We start from the raw sequence: 19459 nt of genomic DNA, 5'->3' as shown, positions 1-19459 counted from the left end.
CTTAAATGCAGAACAAGTAATCAAGTAAATACCACTTTCACATAACTCATGTGGACTTCCACTATGTCAATTAGTTTTACTTTTTTTTTCTTTTTAAATAAAAAAAGGTCCCATGAGACAAGCTAGCTTTAATTGGGGCAGGGGTGTTTCCTACAGTAATGATGGATCAGCCTGCACGCTTTCATTTTTGGCAGCCCTCTGCCCCTGACATTCTCTTCAGAGAAAATGGCTAGTGACAAAATGCTTTTATGATGGAGACTTTGCCTATACCAAAAGGGAGTGAGTTTTGCCAAAAGAGATTTGCCATTTAAATGTCTGATGCATGATTTTTTAAAAAGGCATTTTCATTCACATCAACCACAGTGCTGTTGAGGAGGGTGGCCTATGCACAGACTATCCTTAAGCTCAGGTCCTGCATGTTTTATAGCAGGAGTTCCAGTCTCTGTTCTTCCTTACACAAAGAAGAGCTGCTGCTTTTTTGTCAGGAACCATTTCACCCTGGACAAGTGCTGTTTTCCATGGAATGACAGACAGATGCCTCATTACTCAGCCATCTCTCAGTCCAGCAGAACCAATGCCCCCTCTAATGACTGACAGGTGAATGGGTCTTTGGCTAAAGTGCAGGCTGTTCTGGATCTCTGACATACATGCTGCTTTTTAAAACGGCTGTTTTATGGGGGGGGAGTGGGGCTTTCCTCCTTGCACCAGATTACACTTCATTTTAGATTAAAGTCCTTCTGCAGGCAGCAAAATTTATACCCCTGCCACAAGTAGGATATATCTTAAACTAGGCAAAAGTTGCTTAGTTTTGCAATGGAGCATAATGAAATTGAAGCACTTTGTGTGTTTTCCTCTTCACTAATTTGTTTCCTTTTCAGCATTTTGTAGTAGTCCTTAGGCAGGGCCCAAGCATTGTGCATTTTTACTTTTCCAAACATCTCCAAGAGATTTTAACACTTTATTTAATAAAAGTTAAACATACAAAACTGAAATTAACACACTTTGTATTCATAAAAATCACTTTCTCCCATTAATAGGAAGAATCTTTTTCTATGCATGGATTCTACACTATCAGTTGCAGAGTTTAGCTTTAGTTGTGACTCAGGTAACTGATGGACATTTCCACCAATCAGTGCATTATCAATTGCTGACATGACCTGATCTAATTAACAAATTACAAAATGATCTACATTAACATAATATACAAGGGAAACATGGTCAAGATTAATGAACAAGAAATACACTTGAATTATTTAATGGAGGAAATAGCCAAAGTACTCCTGTTCATTAACTCAGCCCTAGATTTTACAAAAATAATATCTACAATGTATACAGGGCTATACATTAACTTTTTTTTTTAAAAAAAAAAACACTTTACGGATTCAGAGGTGGTACCAGTACCGTAAGTGGGAGACACGTAACAGAGGGAAGCAATCATGTACAAAAGGCAAGAACTTTTACATGAGGTTTCCTGAATAAAATTAAAAGGGCTCACTGACAGCGTAGGGCTGAAATTACAATGAAGACTAGGGCCACAGCCAGGATTATAGCAAGGCAGAAACTTCAGACTAGCCTTTACTCATTTCCAACTAATTAAATAGGATCCAGGCATTCTTATCTAATGTGCTTCAGTTCTGTTCAAATGGATGGGAAAAAAAACCCACACAGGCTGCTCAACAAGTTGGGATTTACTGTACAGTTGTCAAGTCCCATAACCAGCCCATGGAACCCAGCAGTGCAAGGTGTAGAAGGGTTGAGAACATGCTTTTCAGATCATATGATTTAAATTTTCCCAACACTTAAATCTTCACTTTTAAAGTGCAGTTTTACTCTGAAATTTGACTCTCTAAAAATGTCATCTTATGGTTCCCTGGTTGTGTCTCAGCGACTTCCAGTTTAAATGTGCTCAGTATACATGTAAGGAGATTCCTCCCTGTAATTTCCAGCCCTGCAAATTCAGTCTGGAATCTCAAAGTGAAGTTGCATTCTTTCTAGCACATGAATCATCACACTACTCATCTATTCTGTGGGCCACATTCTGCCCTCAGTTACACGCTGACTGTCTTCAGTGAGATTGTAAGGGAGTAACTTAGAATTTTATTAACAATTCCATTTTATATACAAGCTAGGATGGAATCCAGCTAACTTTCCCAGAGCTGTACTGGCTCTGTAGTGCTAGTGTAGTTTGTCACTAAAGCAAGGAGATAGGACTGTGAATACAGAGGGAATGAGAAGCTTTTAAAGGGGCCATTTTTACACAGTCATTTTTCTGACCGTACCCTTGCTAAAAATATGAATGGAAGATTCTGGAGACCAGCATTTCAGCATAACTGCTAACAGCAACTCATGAAAACATCTGGCTGCAGAATTTTGCTTTAAGATGACTATATAAAAAGTTTAGTAATGATGAAGGGAGTCAACTGAATAGCTGTAGATTTCTTTAAGGCTCACATCAGCTGAAGCCAAGTGATGGTGACAAAATGAACTATTCACTACATGCCAACAAATAATTTACTTTTAGAAAAATATAATGATAAAAAGATAAGTGTAAAGCCCTGCAGAGATGAAGTTTAGCCTTTCCCCTCTCTTACTGAGGCATCAAATGCCTGACATTATATTTAGAGGTATCTTGATATTGTGTCATGGGTTTGTCTGCAATTCCACATGTTCCAACCCCGACTTTGCCAGTCACGCTCTCAGGGGAAGCAAAAATACTCCTCTTTACCTGAGAAGGAAACAAAAACACCATTCCTGATTAGTCAGTTCAAGACAGTTTGCTAACTGTGAAGACATGAGTACTGATTAGTCAGTTCTCTAATTCTACAATCAATCCTCAACACCCTACTTTACAGACAGGCAAACTGACACATTAATGTACTTACCCAAGGGCACAGGAGGAGTAAGTGGCAGAGACAATGTTAGAACAGAATTTCCTGGCACCCAGCCCTGTGCTCTAATCATGCCTCTTTGTGAGCACTGACAGCCAATGTTCATCAATAAAAGCCACATTCCTTATCATAAGACTGTTTTCTGGTAAGTGCTCAAAAGGACTGACGTTTTAGCAGTCCCACACTGCCCCTGGGAGAGTGGGCGGAAACCGAGTGGGCAGCAATACAGCAACACTTCAGTCTCCCCACCACCTCCTCTGAAATACGGCTACTCTACCAGACATGGGAAATGGCTCCAAGCTGGCCACACACCAGACTTTCAGGATCTCAGCTCCAGTGGACCCCAATCCTCCCAGTCTGTGCTGCCCTCAACAGTGGGCCCAATGCTCCAGCCTGGCTAAGTGCAAGCTTGGTTTCAAGAGGGAAAACACCTCACCATGCTAAACCAAGGCCAATCAGAAGGCTTTATTATGCACTTGTATTGTATTTTTTAAAATTTCTTGTTATAAGTCATAATAGTGACTAGTAACAGCTTCCAATTCCTGTATACTATTGAAGTAAGTCACAGACACAAGTACCTCACCTATAGATAAATCCCAGCACACACCTGTGCATAGGTCTTCTTATAGATCTAGGCTGTGGCAAGAATTCTTTTCCCTGAATAACTTTGACAGAATGTGCATCGCTGTATTTCTATATAATGGCTAACATTCCCACTGACAAAGCTAATAGTAGTGAGCTCTCTGTACAGTGGCATGAATGTATATTAGTAAAAACCAAAATACACACCATTTGAGGAATAGTGCTGCCACCTTTCACTGGTATTTGTTCTATGCTTTTCCTTATCTCCTGCCCAGTTAGAACAGCCATGAAAAGCTAGGTATGCTGGGTGAATAAGAGATCCAATTACACACTTGCCAGCATTAAGGTCTCACAACAGGTTTCCCAATATATGGCATGATGTGGAGCAGTTTGGCTGCTCCTCCAAATGCAAACTTTTAGTTAATTTATACTAAAAAAATTTTTAAAGGCAACCCCAATTCTTGCATAAAAGTGACCAAGTTTCCCAACCTACACAAGCAAAGACCTAAGACTTACTTTTCATATTTAGGCATGATTACTCAGCCTATCTGCAGCATCAAGCTACCATGATTACTCAGCCTATCTACAGCATCTCACTCGGTTTTGCAGCTGGGCTGCCTCAGACTGTGAAGCTGAGCCATTTGCCCCCAAAGCATAGTCTGGGCATGGTATTTTTCCTGTAACTTGTAGGTCGGACTACCCCTTTTGCTAACTATTCACACACTGGCAGCATATACAAACCTGGCCTTTTTTGTTTTTAGAATAGGCTCTGTTGTTGAACTGTTGCCACTTGACTTTCTGGTCCTCTCGCTCCTGTTCAAGTTCTTTGATTCTCTGGGCTTTTTTCAAAGCTTTCTTCTTTTTATATTCTCGTTGCTGCGCAATCATCTCTTTTCTGTAGGAAGGAAGGGTAGCCCATGATTATGTTTGTGACTACATTTCCTCTCAATAAAGCACTCTGAGGTACACTAAGTACCAAGAAAGAAACTAAATGTAACTATTGTAAGCCATCAGGACTCTCAAATGAATGATTACACAGTCAAGTCAGGACTATGTACGCTTATGAAGAATATTGACAAACCTCCCCAAACAAACTGTACTCCATAAATGCAAAAGCAAAGCTATGAAGTTAGTTATGTGTAACACATGGGTACCATGGTGTGATAAGATCTTAAGCCTAGTTTCATCTGCTGCCTGTACAGAACAGATTCATTCTCTGATTCTAGAAAGAACATTAAGTCATTTCTTCTGTAAGACAGTCTATCAATTGAGAGGTTTCAGAGTAGCAGCCATGTTAGTCTGTATTTGCAAAAAGAAAAGGAGTACTTGTGGCACCTTAGAGATGAACAAATTTATTAGAGCATAAGCTTTTGTGAGCTAAATTTATTAGTCTCTAAGATGCCACAAGTACTCCTTTTCTTTTATCAATTGAGAATATCATTACAGCATTACACACCTGTAACATTTATCATGCAGAATCAGGAGCAATAAAAATGCTTCAAGCAGGCCATTTCAAATAGAGCAACCCTCAGAGCTGGCACAGATGACAAATTCCCAGTTTCACAAATTCTCAAATGGCCCTTTCAAATATAATCAAATAACATTTCTGAATGTACATGGCTCTTTTCCAACATGGGCCAAATCTCACCATGGTGATCTGCCTGATCTAGGACTCCTGCACTGATCAGGTAATCAGCAGCAACTGTGGTGGGGATTAGGCACAGGGAAAGGGAGAAATGGTCTGAAGCATATCATCCCCTCCACTAGCCTCTTTGGGGAATCTGCAAAGAACTTGATAAAACCCAAATTTGTATTGCCTTTTCTGCAGAAGCTTTATTTAATGCTGTGGAACCCCTTTTGACATGGAAAGGGGGGTTGCAAGAATGGTAGACTGAGGAGAGGAGGGCAAAATGGCTCTAACGAAGCCATAATGCCAGGAACCAAAGAAAGGGACATGAGTGCTGGGGAGCTAGGATAGAGGCACAAGTCCTCCATACCAATGTGGATCAGAGGGGATCTGTATGTGACAGGAACCACATGCCATGCTTCTTCCAAAAGGGGAGGGATTAAGCATGTGCGCACACACCCGCCACTCCCTCCCCTCAAGGATCATATTAGTGTCCCCAGTTCGGTAAGGCAGAGTCAGTACCCATCCTATGAGTTTCTCCTACAACCTACCGTAGGCTGGAGGAAGGACGCAAGAGCTGCTCCAGTACTTGGGTCTCCAAATAGACTGGTTCCCAAGATGTAACCCCTCTACATTTTGGTTTCTTATCAGGAAGCTGTGAATCAGGAACCTCTTGGTGCTAGCTGGCAGAGGGCACAGAGGGTGCCTAGAGTTTTACAGGGATCTCCTGGGTCAGATACATGCACAATAATTCACTATAAGGTGGCATGCAAAGTCTCTACCAAGAGCCAGTAGCCCACTGGCCATCATAAACACTGCGAAACATGTGTACAGATAATATTTGAAGTGTTGTGTGTCTGTGCTGAGAATTATGTTCTTAAAGCAGGTAATCAGAAGGTGACTTGTCTTGGACAGGTTCCTTTCAAGCAGGAGGAAACAGACACTTAACTTTCTGTCTGGTCACGTGTGTATTAGGCATTGTATGTCTCACAATGGATGCCTGTTTCAATATTGAGCCAAGTTAATCAAGCAACTGCAAAATCTTGGAGAGGAAATTTACAGGAAGGAATAAACAGCAGGTGTGAGTATATCCTGGGGTATATCTGGGGGTGCAGAGGTACAGCCTGGATCCTTCACTGAGAAAGCAAGCTAGCCGCATGTTTGTCTTATGAATAAAGGGTCAGACCCAAACCTGCTGTAAAGTGCTGGAAGGACTTTGGGTGAGCACTGATCTATAAGACAGGAAAGTATCTAGTTATGCCTAGGTTCTAGAATTTTTGTTATGATTGTATGGTATATTTAACCATTTGTTTCCAATACCTTACTTGCTACCACCTGGATCTCTCTACTTTGTTAAAATAAACTGTGACTTGTTTTTATTATAAACATATCTAAGTACTGACAGGTTTCAGAGTAGCAGCCGTGTTAGTCTGTATCTGCAAAAAGAACAGGAGTACTTGAGGCACCTTAGAAACTAACAAATTTATTAGAGCATAAGCTTTCGTGGGCTACAGCCCACTTCATCGGATGCATAGAATGGAACATATAGTAAGAAGAAATATATATATATATGCAGATAAGCTGGAAGTTGCCATAGAAACTGTGAGAGGCTAATTAGTTAAGATGAGCTACAGCTCACAGTTTGTATGGCAACTTCCAACTTATCTGTATATATTTCTTCTTATTATGTGTTCCATTCTATGCATCGGATGAAGTGGGCTGTAGCCCACGAAAGCTTATGCTCTAACAAATTTGTATATCTAAGTGCTGTGTTTTAAACAGAACGATAATCTGAGGTGTAGTAAATTGGGGTGCACTGCTTCTTTGGCAGTAGCAAATCTGTGAATACTGTCAGCACCCACTGGAACAGGGAGAGGACACTCCAGGGAGATGCTTGAAGGCAGGAATATGCCTAGTACTAACCTGAAGCAAGAGGACCTGCTGAGGTTAAGAGGGGAGTGCTTGTGTTGCCCGTGGCCAGTGAAGTCAGGGAGCTGACCTATGGCAGGCACAGACCAGGCTTCCTCACGCTAAGGGCAGTGAGGTGCCTCACAACCCGGGGTACTCCCACAAAGAGTCAAAGAAGCTTCACCTGTTGAAGATATTTTTTCATTCTCCAAACAAAAACTTGTCTATGCAGCACTTACAATTTCAAGCAGGAGCTCTGAAAAGCTTCTGCTAGATTACAGGCATCTACCACTTCTTTAATCAGTAATTTATAATATACTCACTATTTCACCACACACACAAGTCTCTATCTTCTCCTGAAACATAAACTGTAAGCATCATCTCCATCTTGCGTTACTCTTTACCTGATCATGATTTGGAACCTACATTGTTTAGAACTGGCCTCTTTGCTGGCAATGAAAGTATTCTACTTTTCTCTCTCACATTAATATCCTGGATAAATATGACAGCAGAACTGGTCTAAGAGTGAGATGCTAACAGGCTGTTTTACCAGAGCGCGTTTCCTTAAGCAAATTCCATCCATCCATCCACCACACGAACGCAACATGCTTGGCTGGCCTACGTTCTTTGTTAGAGTACACATCTAAAGTTATACAAGTCACTTACTTGGACATGGGTTTGTTGCCACTGTCCTCTTTTGCCTTTCTTCCCTCTTCTACAGGTTTGAGGTTGAGCAGAGGCGTGACTTCAGCATTGCCATATCCAGCAAATGTGATTGCAGCAGTACCATTCTCCTCATCTATCTCTTCAATCTCAGCTTCATAACACCTGTAAAGATATCATGGCTGTAAGCATGTGAGTAATGGTTTAATACTCAGCCCTACAACACCTACCCTGTTATTCAGCTACTAACATTAAGTTAAGTACTTGCTACCAATCTGCTTAAATTAAGTACTTGCTACCAATCTGCTTCATTTTTTGGGACAAAATACAAATCAAGCCAAGAAGTTAATGTTCTTTAAGAGCCTAAGTACATCAATCCTGCACAAGAGCTTAACCTCACTAGCTGATCAAGGAACCAGTGACAATTTTAAGGCCCAAGAGCTATTTAGACTAGAAACAAATGTCTCGTGCAACTGCAAAGTTAAGAATCTCACTTTTTTCCCTAGTTGGTAGGTCATGCAGTATCAGATTTTAAAACTATGGCATTCTAGATAACACAGATTAGAGCTAGTCAGGAATTTTCTGACTGAATGCTCTTCCACCAGAAAATGCTGAATTGTTGAAACTAAAACTGTTCACAGGAAAGGGCTAGTTTTGAATTTGACAAATCTTCTGATTCAAATTTAAAAAAGAAAAAGTTTCAAAATTGTTTAAACATCCTGTTTTGTCATTTTTTAGTTCAAAACAACTTTTTCTTTCGAACCTGTAGTTAATTTATACTAAAAAATTTTTAAAAGGCCATACTAATTCTTTTTGGATCATCCGTTTACAAAGGTTTTGAGACTGACTTTTTGTTTCAATTTGGGATGGGGAAAAAACTTGAAGTCTCTAAATCTCCCTCCCAGCTCTGCTACAGAGGCATGAGACTACACTTACAGATATAATTCCAATTAACACCTGCCTACGTCGTTTTGATATAGTCACCATCTTGAGAAACACTTGAATTGAGTTAAATACCAATGCTTTATACTGTATGAAAACTGAGGGGAGCCCCAGCTTTTGTGTGGTAGGAAGCATTAATCTCTAGCTAGCACTTCTTGAGACACTGGCTGCTTAAATCATGTTGTAGCTTCAGTGGAAAGAAACAAGATAGTAATCCAAGTGAGTAAGGTCCAATACCACTTGGCGTGCCAGAACTAGAAACATCTAAGTGGACCAGTACAAATACTTTCAGATCCAACAAACTTTTCATTGTGATCACTGGTTTAGGACCAGAGCTTAGGACCCAGTAGTGACCCAAGAATTTAAAAAAATGTAACGTTTATCATCTCAGGTGAGAAAATATTTCAGCCGTCAATGCCTAGGAACAGAAGAAGTGTTTTCATTTTTGAACAGTTTATTTTCTATATGAAAATATCAATAATTGTGCATCAGTGCATATATTTGGTTTTCACTACATTAGCAGCTCCATTGTACAAGGATTCAACTCTTTTCTAAGAGAAGGAAACGGGATGTTTACTCAATCTGAACAGTTTGATTAGAAAAAATTCAAAAATGCTTCTATGTTACAAAAGAAAGGATAAACTATCATTTTGAAAATAAATATCTTTGTATTTCAAAGACTACAAGATCAGACTAAATTGAAGCAACCCCAGAAACTCTCAATAGCATTAGCTGAGGGAGTCAAAACCAACTATTTTGGTACAGCATCTCCAGAGCATGGTACAGCCAAGTATCAAGCCCCTAAAGACAGAGTAATCTTGATAGAACTACAGTTCCTTTACAGCAGGGGTTGGCAACCTATGGCACGCATGTCAAAGACGGCCGATTTTTAATGGCATGCTGCTGCCTGCTGAGTCCCAGCCACCGGCCCCACTCAGCCCGCTGCCGAACCCACGCTGGGACCCCAGCAGGCAGCAGCGTGCCATTAAAAATCCTACCCGCCCCGGTCCACTTTTCTCTGCGCCCCCCTAGGCTGCTGCTCCAGAGCAAGCAAGCTCCCCCCATCTCCCGCCTCTTCCCCCAGTGTCCTCTCCCTCTCCGTTGCCGATCAGCTGATGGCCTTTGGAAGGGAGGGGGAGAATCAGAGCAGTGCTCACTGCTCTGGGGAAGAGGTGGAGATGGGGCCTTGGGAAAGGGGGGGTGGAATCAGGGCATATCCCCTCCAGCCCCCTGCCGTGAGCCTCTCTGGGCAGAGGGCTGGGAGCACCCCCCATGACCCCAGCCCACACCCCCAGCCCTCTGCCCTGATCCCTGCACCCCCTGCACCCCCCACACACACCCAGCCCCCTGCCCTGATCCCTGCACCCCCCACACACACCCCAGCCTCCTGCCCTGACCCCTGCACCCCCCACACACACCCCAGCCTCCTGCCCTGACCCCTGCATCCCCCCACGACCCTAGCCCTGACTCCAGTACCCCCACACATACCCAGCCCCCTGACACCCCATGCCCTGACTTCTGCCCCCCCTCACATGCCCCCAGCCCCGACTCCTGCACCCCACACACATACCCAGCCCCCTCACACCCCATGTCCTGACTCTTGCACCCCCCACATTCCCACCCTCAACCTGAGCACCAAACGGGAGCTCCTGTACGCCCCCCCACCCCTCATTCCCACCTGCACCCCTCGCACCAAATGGGAGCTGCCCAGGTAAGCACTCCACACCCAAACCCCAACCCTGAGCCCCCTCCCTCATTCTAGCTCCTAGCCAGACCCTACACCCCAACCCCCAGCCTGCTCCTTCACCCACAGGGAGAGCCCTGTGCTCAGTGCACTCCCACCCTCAGCTCAGTCCAGAGAAAGAGGAAGAGAATGGGCTAGAACCAGGGAGAAGGCAGGTACCCACTATGTCAGCAGGGCCGGGATCCCAGACCAGCAGTGGGCTGAGCGGGGCCGGCAGCCGGGACCCTGGCTGGCAGGAGCCAGTGGACTGAACCCCAAACCGGCAGTGGGCTGAGTGGCAGCGGGCTGAGCCGCTCAGCCCACTGCCAGTCTGGGGTCCCGGCCATCAGCCCCGCTCAGCCCACTGCCTGTCTGGGGTTCTGGCTGCCTGCCCCTTGCTAGCCAGTGTCCCGGCCGCAGGCCCCACTCAGCCCGCTGCCGGCCTAGGTGAACGGAACCCCAGGCTGGCAACAGGCTGAGTGGGCCGGCAGCATAAGATCAGCATTTTAATTTAATTTTAAATGAAGCTGCTTAAGCATTTTGAAAATCTTGTTTACCTTACATACGACAATAGTTTAGTTATATAATATACAGACTTATAGAGAGAGACCTTCTAAAAAATGTTAAAATGTGTTACTGGCATGCGAAACCTTAAATTAAAGTGAATAAATGAAGACTCGGCACACCACTTCTGAAAGGTTGCCGACCCCTGCTTTACAGTCAAATGATGGTGTTCCAAATTAAATGCACAGACTTAAATCTCTCAGTCATTTTTCATGACAGTGAGTAAATGTAAAATATATTAACAGAATGGCAATTACATACCCCGGGTACATTTGATAGGCACTACACTAAATGATTATAATTAGTTTATGAAAGTGTAAGGTTTTTTAAAAGTTGTATATATTATATTTCTTTTAAGGGTGGTGACAAGAAAAGGTGTTTTCAGAATCACCGAATGTCAAATTTGTTTGGTCTATAATATTGAACTTCACTAAAAAGAAATACAATGGTTACTTAATTTCTCTTAGCTATTTTTTGTTAGAATTACTCAAATGGGGTAGTTCAAGCTGAATGAAAATCTCTTACCATTGTACTGCATTATTTCATGTAACTGTTAGAGAAGTTTGTTTTCTACACTTACTGTCCATCTTCACTCCATATTGCCATACATTTATCCCCAACCTTCCAGGAGTGACTGGGTAGGGCAGAAGCAGAACTATCAGAACTTGCAAGGGCTTCCGAAGGTTGTGTTGAAAGGAGATCTTTGGTTAATTCTATAACTTCCTGGAAAAGGAAGAGGCAAAAAATACACTTTCAAACACCATTACTGTGCTTTATTTTTTCCCCAAGTTGACAGATCTATTTTGTAGTAGTTATTGTATTAAACGTATATCTGATGTAAAGCAGACTGCTGGCTATTTACCACTAATTACAATGTATTAGCCTTCGACATCACAGATGTAGAAGAAAGCGATGTATGACTGTATGCTATATTGAAATGAGGCCACCTCTTCACCCTGGGTCAACTCTGAAAATGCCCCAATGTTTCCTTTTCTCAGCAATTCTTTCTAGCTGAACTGCTTTTGCATAGGCTCAGAGACATAGCCAGCTATTCATGTGGAAACAATCCTTGATGCGACTCTTTGCACGTGTGCTGCACATGATTCTCAATTTCTGTCTGAAGAGCACATCGCAGCAATGGGGAGTAAGCAGCCAGTGTTACATTCACTGCTCATAAGGAAGACAAGGGCTAAATTGATTCAAATAAACTTTAAGATAGATAACTGTGAATGTTTTGCTTTTCCACCTCAACTGCAGTTTATTTTTCATTAGGCAATTATTTTAAAAATGATTGGTTAGCCCAGAAATTACACATTTCTTAGTTTTAGAATACTGCATATAAAATAAGCGTACTAACGATAAGCACCTCTGAATGAGAGGTGCCATTTTTTCAGTTCCTTTGAAAAAGTGGGGATTGGTTGAGCTGAAGTATCCACAGAGATATTTTGGAGAGAGGAGTGACTCCTTTTTGAGATCCCAGTTTAGGAAAGTATCCCATTTCAGGAAAGCACTTAGGAACATGCTTAATTGCCTTCCTGAACAAAGATGGGCTTAATTATGCACTTAAGCACTTTCCTGAATCAGGGCCTCAAAGTGCGGGGCCAGAACCACCTCATTAACCTGACAGAATGACCGGAACAAGACAAATGGCAGAGGAAAATATATCTTTTTTCTATTAATTGATTTTTAGTGCCTTTAGACACTACAGAGTGAAGTCTTATTTATTCATAGAGCAGATACAGCACAGTACACAGCAATGCAAGTTTCCAGCCAATGCCCTGCCACTGTGATTGGACTTGGAGGCACCACTTCTATGGGTAGGTGTTTAGTTCAGTCTCAGTGTTACCTATTTTAAAACAAAATAACTTCCCCAATTAGGTAGATACCATCTTTGTTGACTCGGGAGCCAAAATAGGTAGGCAAATTTCCAGGTTTTCTATCAACTTCGTAAACCAGTGGAACAAAAAATACTTAGATGGTTTAGAGGGTCAGAATTTGAATGCATATTTTTCACCTTAATTAGGAAGGTATTTAGTGTCTACTCCTTTTATTGCAATGTAGCAAATGCCAATTGAATCAGTGCTACACTCTTACTTGCCAGTGTGAAGATTCTTGATCACTGCAACTGAAAAAATACGTAGTTCAACAGCCAGCAGATAAAAGCAAAACACAAGCACTTCCCTATGTGAGGAAAGGCAACTCCACAATTCATACACAAGAAATGGTGTCAGCCCTTACAATATCACAATATTTTTATCTGATGCAAGTCACAAAATTAAGGGCAAATTTTTCAATTAAGGAGATTACAGACATTCTGCATTTCCCCCCACTATGACCCTCTCCTCTCCACAGATTTGCCCCACAACACGTCTATGCTGCTGCTCCCACAAATAACACTGCCCAGAGGCAAGGCCAGCAGCAGGGTGAACTGGGAGCGATTCTAATCAGGTTTGCCGGGGCAGAAACGGAACGTGCTGGTCCAGCACAGGCACAGGCGTTCTTTGCAACTGCTGGCTGTGGGGTGATTTGAATAAAGAAACTGTACTGGTGATGAGGAACATCCTTTTTCAAAATGGATGTCCGTGGTAGCTCATGAAACAATACAAAGCATGAAGATTCAACGTTCCTGACGCCACCGTTTTCCTTAGTCAAGATCCAAGATGACAAGTACTATTGGTAAGTGGTACACCCTAAAGAAGATTTGAAAGGCCCCAAAAAGAAAACTCTACAGTCTTGACAGACTCCCCCATCCCACTTTTCTTAATAAATGGAATCAACAAGTATCTAGACAGTGGGACAGGAAGGCTGTGGGACCCAGCAGGGTTCCTCTCTCAGCTCAGCAGAGATGAGAGAGAACAGCTGGAGCCTGATTCATTAAACCTCATTGATAAAGTAAGGGCCTATAAAGAGAAGGAAAGCTCAAGGTAGAGGGAAGGCTACTCTTCATTCCTCCAGAAGTTTGAGGATTCTACTCAGGTAATTCCCAGAGACCAACCCCATAAAGCATATGTTTAGTTTTCTTATATGTACTTTTGTTTGAGTACCTAGCACAGAGGCACAAAGGGCCTAACAACTGGATTCTCTTTTGTTTGTTGATATCTGAACCAATCAATCAGACCTCCCTAACAAGGAGGTTTGGGGTTTGTTTTTGCTTTAGAAGACCCTCTGATGATTTTGTGGCAGGGACTGGAACAGAGGATATGGCCACAGTCTACCTTTACTATAATCTTTATTTTGCAGAATATTGCATATGGGTCAACACTGATTTTGATATTTAGAATATTTCATTTGAGGGAGCTCCTTAGAGTACATACCATTAATTACTTTTCCTTCCCCAGGTCTGAGTTCTAACACTGCTCCTTCACTCACAGAGCGGGTGGTAGTAGCAGTAATCTGCAAATCCAGGAAGCATCATGGCTTGTGATATGTGTATCAGCAGGTCAAATAGAGTACAGCTGTGCACTGATTACCTGAAGGTAAGCGTTTCAGATATACAGAAACCACTGTAATTTTGAGACAGTTGACTTACTCCTGCCTCCTTCATAAGTCGTTTATCTATTAAAATAGTTTATTGTAGAACTAGAGTGAATATGCACACAGATTACTCAATCAACAATTCCCTGACTTTACCAGTTGTTTAAAGGGTAGGCTATAAACAAACTTGTAGTAAAATCTTATTTTGCCTACGTATCTTAATACTAGACACAGATAGTGAACAGAAATTTGAACCATATACACCATGTCTTGAATTGGTTAGGGATCCAATACATCTGTTTTGTTGTTCTAACATACAGTATGCTATAGAGCTAGTGAGAACACAACTGGGGTATTGCACATAGTAGGAGGGCATCACATTACAGTAACAGCTGAGGAACTGGAAGGTGCAGAAAAGCGCCATTAGGTTTATGCAGAGTTTCACGGATTAGGGAAACTAGATTTGTAGAAATAAGGGAATGGGAGAAAAAGAAAACTATCCCATAAAACTCTTAAAGAAAGTAGTAAGTTGAAAAAACATGAGGGCACCAACTGAAACTAACAGAACAGGCATTGAAGGAGATTGAAAACAAGAAGTTTATTTAAGCAGAAAATAATGTGGTACCCACTACCAAAGCAGGAAGAGAAGCTGCAACTGTCTCATGTATTCAGACATCACACTGCATTTATGGGGGATGAGGGGGTGGCTCTGCACTCTAGACAGACTAGCTCATGAACTACAGTAAAATAACACTACAGAAATCTTTAAAGGCTGAATGGCTCATGTTTAAAGCAAGATTTGTGGGGAAGAGTTAGAATGTGTTCTTAATGCCTACCATAGCAAAACTGCTAATTAAGGTAGCCACATGCAGCCAAATAAGCTATACAGTGTGACTTGCTGCCACCTTCCTATGACATGGAGATGCAACCTGTGGAGACTACAGGTCCCAGCATGTAAAGATCCATCCTTATGAGAGTGGCTTTTCACACAAGTCAAGATGGAGCTCTGTATTGTGGAGTGCATAGTTTCCACAGCTTGTTACACCATGTTAAAGAGGAGGCTGGCTGCAATCCACTCTAGTTCGTGCAAGTTAGATTTGATCCTTGGTTGCATAGGTACCTTGCTAGAAGTCCCTCAGTAAAGTAAAAGATGGGGAGCCCATTTTATATATGAAAATATCTTGGTCAAAGCTGAGCATGCTGTGTATGGTAATGATGGATGCAATACTGAGATAAAGGATTGTTTAAGATAATCTTTAGAATAAACAGGAAACAATAATTTAATTGAGACACGAAAAAAATAAAGTTGGATTTATTTTCCATTTTTAAAGGTGAAATGTATGAGTAGCAAACTTTTTGGAGCTGGGAATGCAAACATCTTCCCTGTTCTATGCAGAGAGCTTTTATTTAATTTTTTTTCCAAGTTGTCCTTTCACATCAGTGATTTCCACACATCAAAGCAGACCTTGTATTGGTATTAGAAATATGAGTTTTGCTCTGCATTTTAAAAATATACACATGCTTTTAAGAATGTGCAATTAAGTATATTCTGATTATACTACAACGTTCCCTGTGGACAAAAGACCTTTACATTTAAAAGAAAATCTAAAGCTTATTGATAGAAGACATTGATTTAGCTTGTTTTTGAGTTGTATTTTTATTGTTACCATTTCTTCAAGCAGCAGCAGCTACTGAATGCTGCAGTGGGTAATTTTTATCTACTTAAGTTTTGTGAATAATAACTTGGCTGCTATAGTGCTCACTCGCTTGTGCGCTCTCTCTCTCTAGCAATAACATAGTAGTAGTTTGCACCCATACCCTAACATTTAAGAAAACATTAAATACAGGCACAATTATGTGCCAATTTTGTTGCCTGAAGTGATAAAGGCCTTTTTAATCAAGTTGAAGGTGTTCATGTCATTGTCCAAAGAGGGTCTAATGAGGACTTTGAGTAGCTTTTATCTATCAACAAAAAGTAACTTATGAGATTAAGTCTAAACATATTCCAGGTAGTGGCACATTTAACACTGCATAACAAATCTGGCATTCCTTACATACCCAGAACTTCTATTAAAAAGTCAGTGAGAGGCTAAGGTGTGCCAGGATTTCAGACTTACGCTGGAAAAGTATTTCAGCTATCTTTATGGATGTGAAAACAACAAGGAGTCTGGTGGTATTATAAGACTAACAGATTTATTTGAGCATAAGCTTTCATGGGTAAAAAACCCATTTCTTCAGATGCTTATGCCCAAATAAATCTGTTAGTCTTTAAGGTGTCACCGGACTCCTCGTTGTTTTTGTGGATACAGACTAACATTGCTACCCCTCTGATACTTGATTTATAGATATGATTGAACGTGTACATAAGGAGTAAACCAAATCGGCATCAAATTAATTTCTCCACGTACATTTGTGTTGACTCAGTGCTCAGGATAGCCCAAATGCTGTGACAAATGGAAATAGCTACATAGTTTAAATGGAGCATGCAATGGCTTTATTTAAAAAATGCAGATGACATGAGTGGAGATTAGATTCAATTACAAGGTGATAAAATTTGATGCCTACAATTTACTGGTATTAGTCTAATGCCACAAAAAGGCCAATGAAGAAGATTGGGAAAGGCTGTGTTTGCACAAATTTTATAAAAACTATAAAAATGTGTATAGTAAAAAAAGACTTTGCATATTTTTTTCATAGTTCTCTCTCCAACCCTTTGGAAGTTAAAACGGTTCTTTACACAAATTTTGTTCTTCCTTCAGCCTGCATGTGCAATGCAACAGTGTGGTCACTATCAACTTGAGCTAAGATATGAATTTTTTTTTTTAGCTTTTTTTTTTTTTAAATGGAGGCAATATTTAAGTGTTTCAGCCAAAGACTTGCACATCTCAGATAAGAACTCCTTTTTCTTCTTGATGGTGAGGTACTAACATCTTTTTTTAAAAACAAATCAAATAGCAGTGACTTTTTTAAAAGCATATAAAACAACATGAATGTTTAATAAACTTAAAAAGACAGGCCAAACTTTGGCACTGCCAGCTATACCACTGTCCCTTCAAACAATCTGAGATCATAGAGCAAACCTTTAACTTACATTTTGCAATAACCCTGACAAGTATTTATTATTTTTTGAAGTGCAAATGCCCAGCAACAAGCTATGTCTCTGCTTGAGAGAAAGTGATGGCATTTTTGCTGACATTACTCAGGATAGAAAGATCTCAGTTTCTAATTCCCTCAATCCTCACCTGTAAGTCTTTTTTTAATTTTAGTAAGTCTTCATTTTCTCCATTCCCAGAAAGAGCGGCCTCAACTTGCTGGAGCTGAGCTTTGTAGCTAGCTAGTTGTTTTGCAAGATCTTCTGACATCTGTAAAAGAAGTAAACCTTAGAACAGAAAGTAGCAAAACTGCTTTGATAAACTGTTTTGTAGCGAAAATAAAATAGAACTTGTAACTGGTTAAAAAGATGTTACAGCTATCATAGATGACATCTAACATACTAATTTTTAGTATTATGCTATTTCAGTGGATAACCACTCCTCCACTGTCATACTAATTCTGATCAAAACCAACAACAAAAAAAGCCTTGAAATAAGTAACTTACAAGTTGTGTGTATACAATAGTAGACACTATACAAATGAATAACACTATCTTTAACACTTAGCACATAAAGATTCATATCTTCAAAATATTCTGAGGTCCCAGACATTATAATTTTGCCTTTCCCCTTATAAACAGCATTATCTTCACATTCTCAGTTAGTCTCTTTAGATGTGTATACACCACTCTCACGTGACAATGAAATCAGCCTCACTTAATGTTCTATCATCTTGTTTTAAGCCACTTTTTAGATAATAAAACACACACTACTTTTAAGGTAAATGTAATTTTAGCCTTTCCGTCTAATGTCTTCTGCATAGGGCATCACCTGATGGAGACAAAATTAGCCTTTTGTTAGGGATGGATTGGTGAAGCCTGTAAGCTCTTTGGGTCAGGGACAGTCTATTTGTTGTGTGCTTGTACAGCGTTCTATGACTAGAACTCCTAGGTGTCAGAATACAAAAAAATGGAGAGATGACTTACTAATTCATAAATTCAGAGCAGTGCAACTGTAATAGAATGTGCCTTTCTCTACTTTCACAAGTAATATTCATGCATGACAGTTTACAGCATGCACCCCCTTCCCAACCCAGGGGCTGGGGTTAGGGGCTGGGGGAAGAGGAAGTAAAGGGGAACTCCGAGCACAGGCAGTGGAGGGGGTGCGGGGGAAAGTTAAAGCTAGGCTCTGAGGAGAGGGGCGAAAGATGGGGGGAGGGAGGGCTGGTGGGGCACAAGATGGGTGCGCTAGTCTATGGCAGGTGAATGGAGCAGACGGGAGTACGGAGGAGGAGGAGCTAGAGCCTTTGCAGGCGGACAGGAGCACGCGGGGTGGGGCTAAAACCTGGGGGGGGGGGGGAAGAACAGGACGCGGGGGGGACTAGGGCCTGTGGGGGCTGACAGGACCGGGTGGAGGTGGGGCTAGGGCCTGTTGGGGCGGGTGGGGGAGAGAAAAGACAGGACCGGGAGCTAAGGCCGATGGGGGCTGACAAGACCGGGGGGGGGGTGGAGGTGGGGCTAGGGTCTGTTGGGGGGGGGGAGAAACGACAGGACCGGGAGCTAAGGCCTATGGGGGCTGACAAGACCGGGGGGGCTGTGGGGGGGGGGAGCGGGGCTGAGGGAGAAGGAGGTGGTGGGCCTAGGCCAGAGGAATTCCGCGCCTGAGCGGGGGAGGGGGCCCCCGACCCAGCCTGCCAGGCGGGAGGTGAAACCTGAGGGACGGGAGGAGAAGGGGTCGGGCCGGGGAGCCTCGGAGCAGCCTCCGGTGGGAGACGGGGCGGTGCCGGGTCTCGGCTCGGCCTCCCCCCGCCTGCGCGGGAAGGGTTAATAGCCGCTTCCTCTCACCTTGGTCGCGGGGGGGGATCCGCGCCGCGCTCGGTCCCGTCAGGCCTGGGCCGCTTCCTCCTCCCCGCGACACACGGAGCCAGGAGCCGCGGGCACCAACAATCGCGAGACTTGCGGGGGGGGGGGGGGGGACGAGTCAGTCACGTGCCCGC

General features: G+C 42.3%; 1 protein-coding gene across 3 annotated transcripts; it reads right to left on the bottom strand.

Annotated features, from left to right (window-relative positions):
- Positions 1 to 944: 944 nt before the first annotated feature.
- Positions 945 to 19434, bottom strand: SMNDC1 (survival motor neuron domain containing 1). Of its 3 annotated transcripts, none has more exons than XM_048858447.2 (6): positions 19308 to 19434; positions 17614 to 17733; positions 11478 to 11620; positions 7672 to 7833; positions 4212 to 4365; positions 945 to 2725 (listed from the first exon to the last, which is right to left on the bottom strand). In XM_048858447.2, exons 2-6 carry the CDS (start codon positions 17731 to 17733, stop codon positions 2588 to 2590), a joined length of 717 nt encoding a protein of 238 aa, XP_048714404.1. In that variant the 5' UTR covers positions 19308 to 19434; the 3' UTR covers positions 945 to 2587. The 3 variants fall into 3 exon arrangements, with proteins under 3 accessions (XP_048714404.1, XP_048714405.1, XP_048714406.1); XM_048858448.2 differs by lacking the exon at positions 19308 to 19434 and adding an exon at positions 14212 to 14290 and having other exon boundaries at positions 17614 to 17717; XM_048858449.2 differs by lacking the exon at positions 19308 to 19434 and adding an exon at positions 14212 to 14367 and having other exon boundaries at positions 17614 to 17692.
- Between the last annotated feature and the right edge of the window lie 25 nt (positions 19435 to 19459).

The sequence above is a fragment of the Caretta caretta genome, chromosome 7, assembly GCF_965140235.1.
Source record: "Caretta caretta isolate rCarCar2 chromosome 7, rCarCar1.hap1, whole genome shotgun sequence".
NCBI classification, from domain to species: Eukaryota; Metazoa; Chordata; order Testudines; family Cheloniidae; genus Caretta; species Caretta caretta.
This window is presented reverse-complemented; position numbering and strand designations above follow the sequence as displayed.

What these genes read in the sequence shown, in the direction of transcription:
- SMNDC1 (XM_048858447.2), bottom strand. Translation starts at nt 17,733, where the DNA reads ATGTCAGAAGATCTTGCAAAACAACTAGCTAGCTACAAAGCTCAGCTC. An exon ending in ATATGGAGTGAAGATGGACA is followed by an intron (nt 7,834 to 11,477) that starts GTAAGTGTAGAA and finishes ATATCTTTACAG; the next exon opens with GTGTTATGAAGCTGAGATTG. An exon ending in GGCAACAAACCCATGTCCAA is followed by an intron (nt 4,366 to 7,671) that starts GTAAGTGACTTG and finishes TCCTTCCTACAG; the next exon opens with AAAAGAGATGATTGCGCAGC.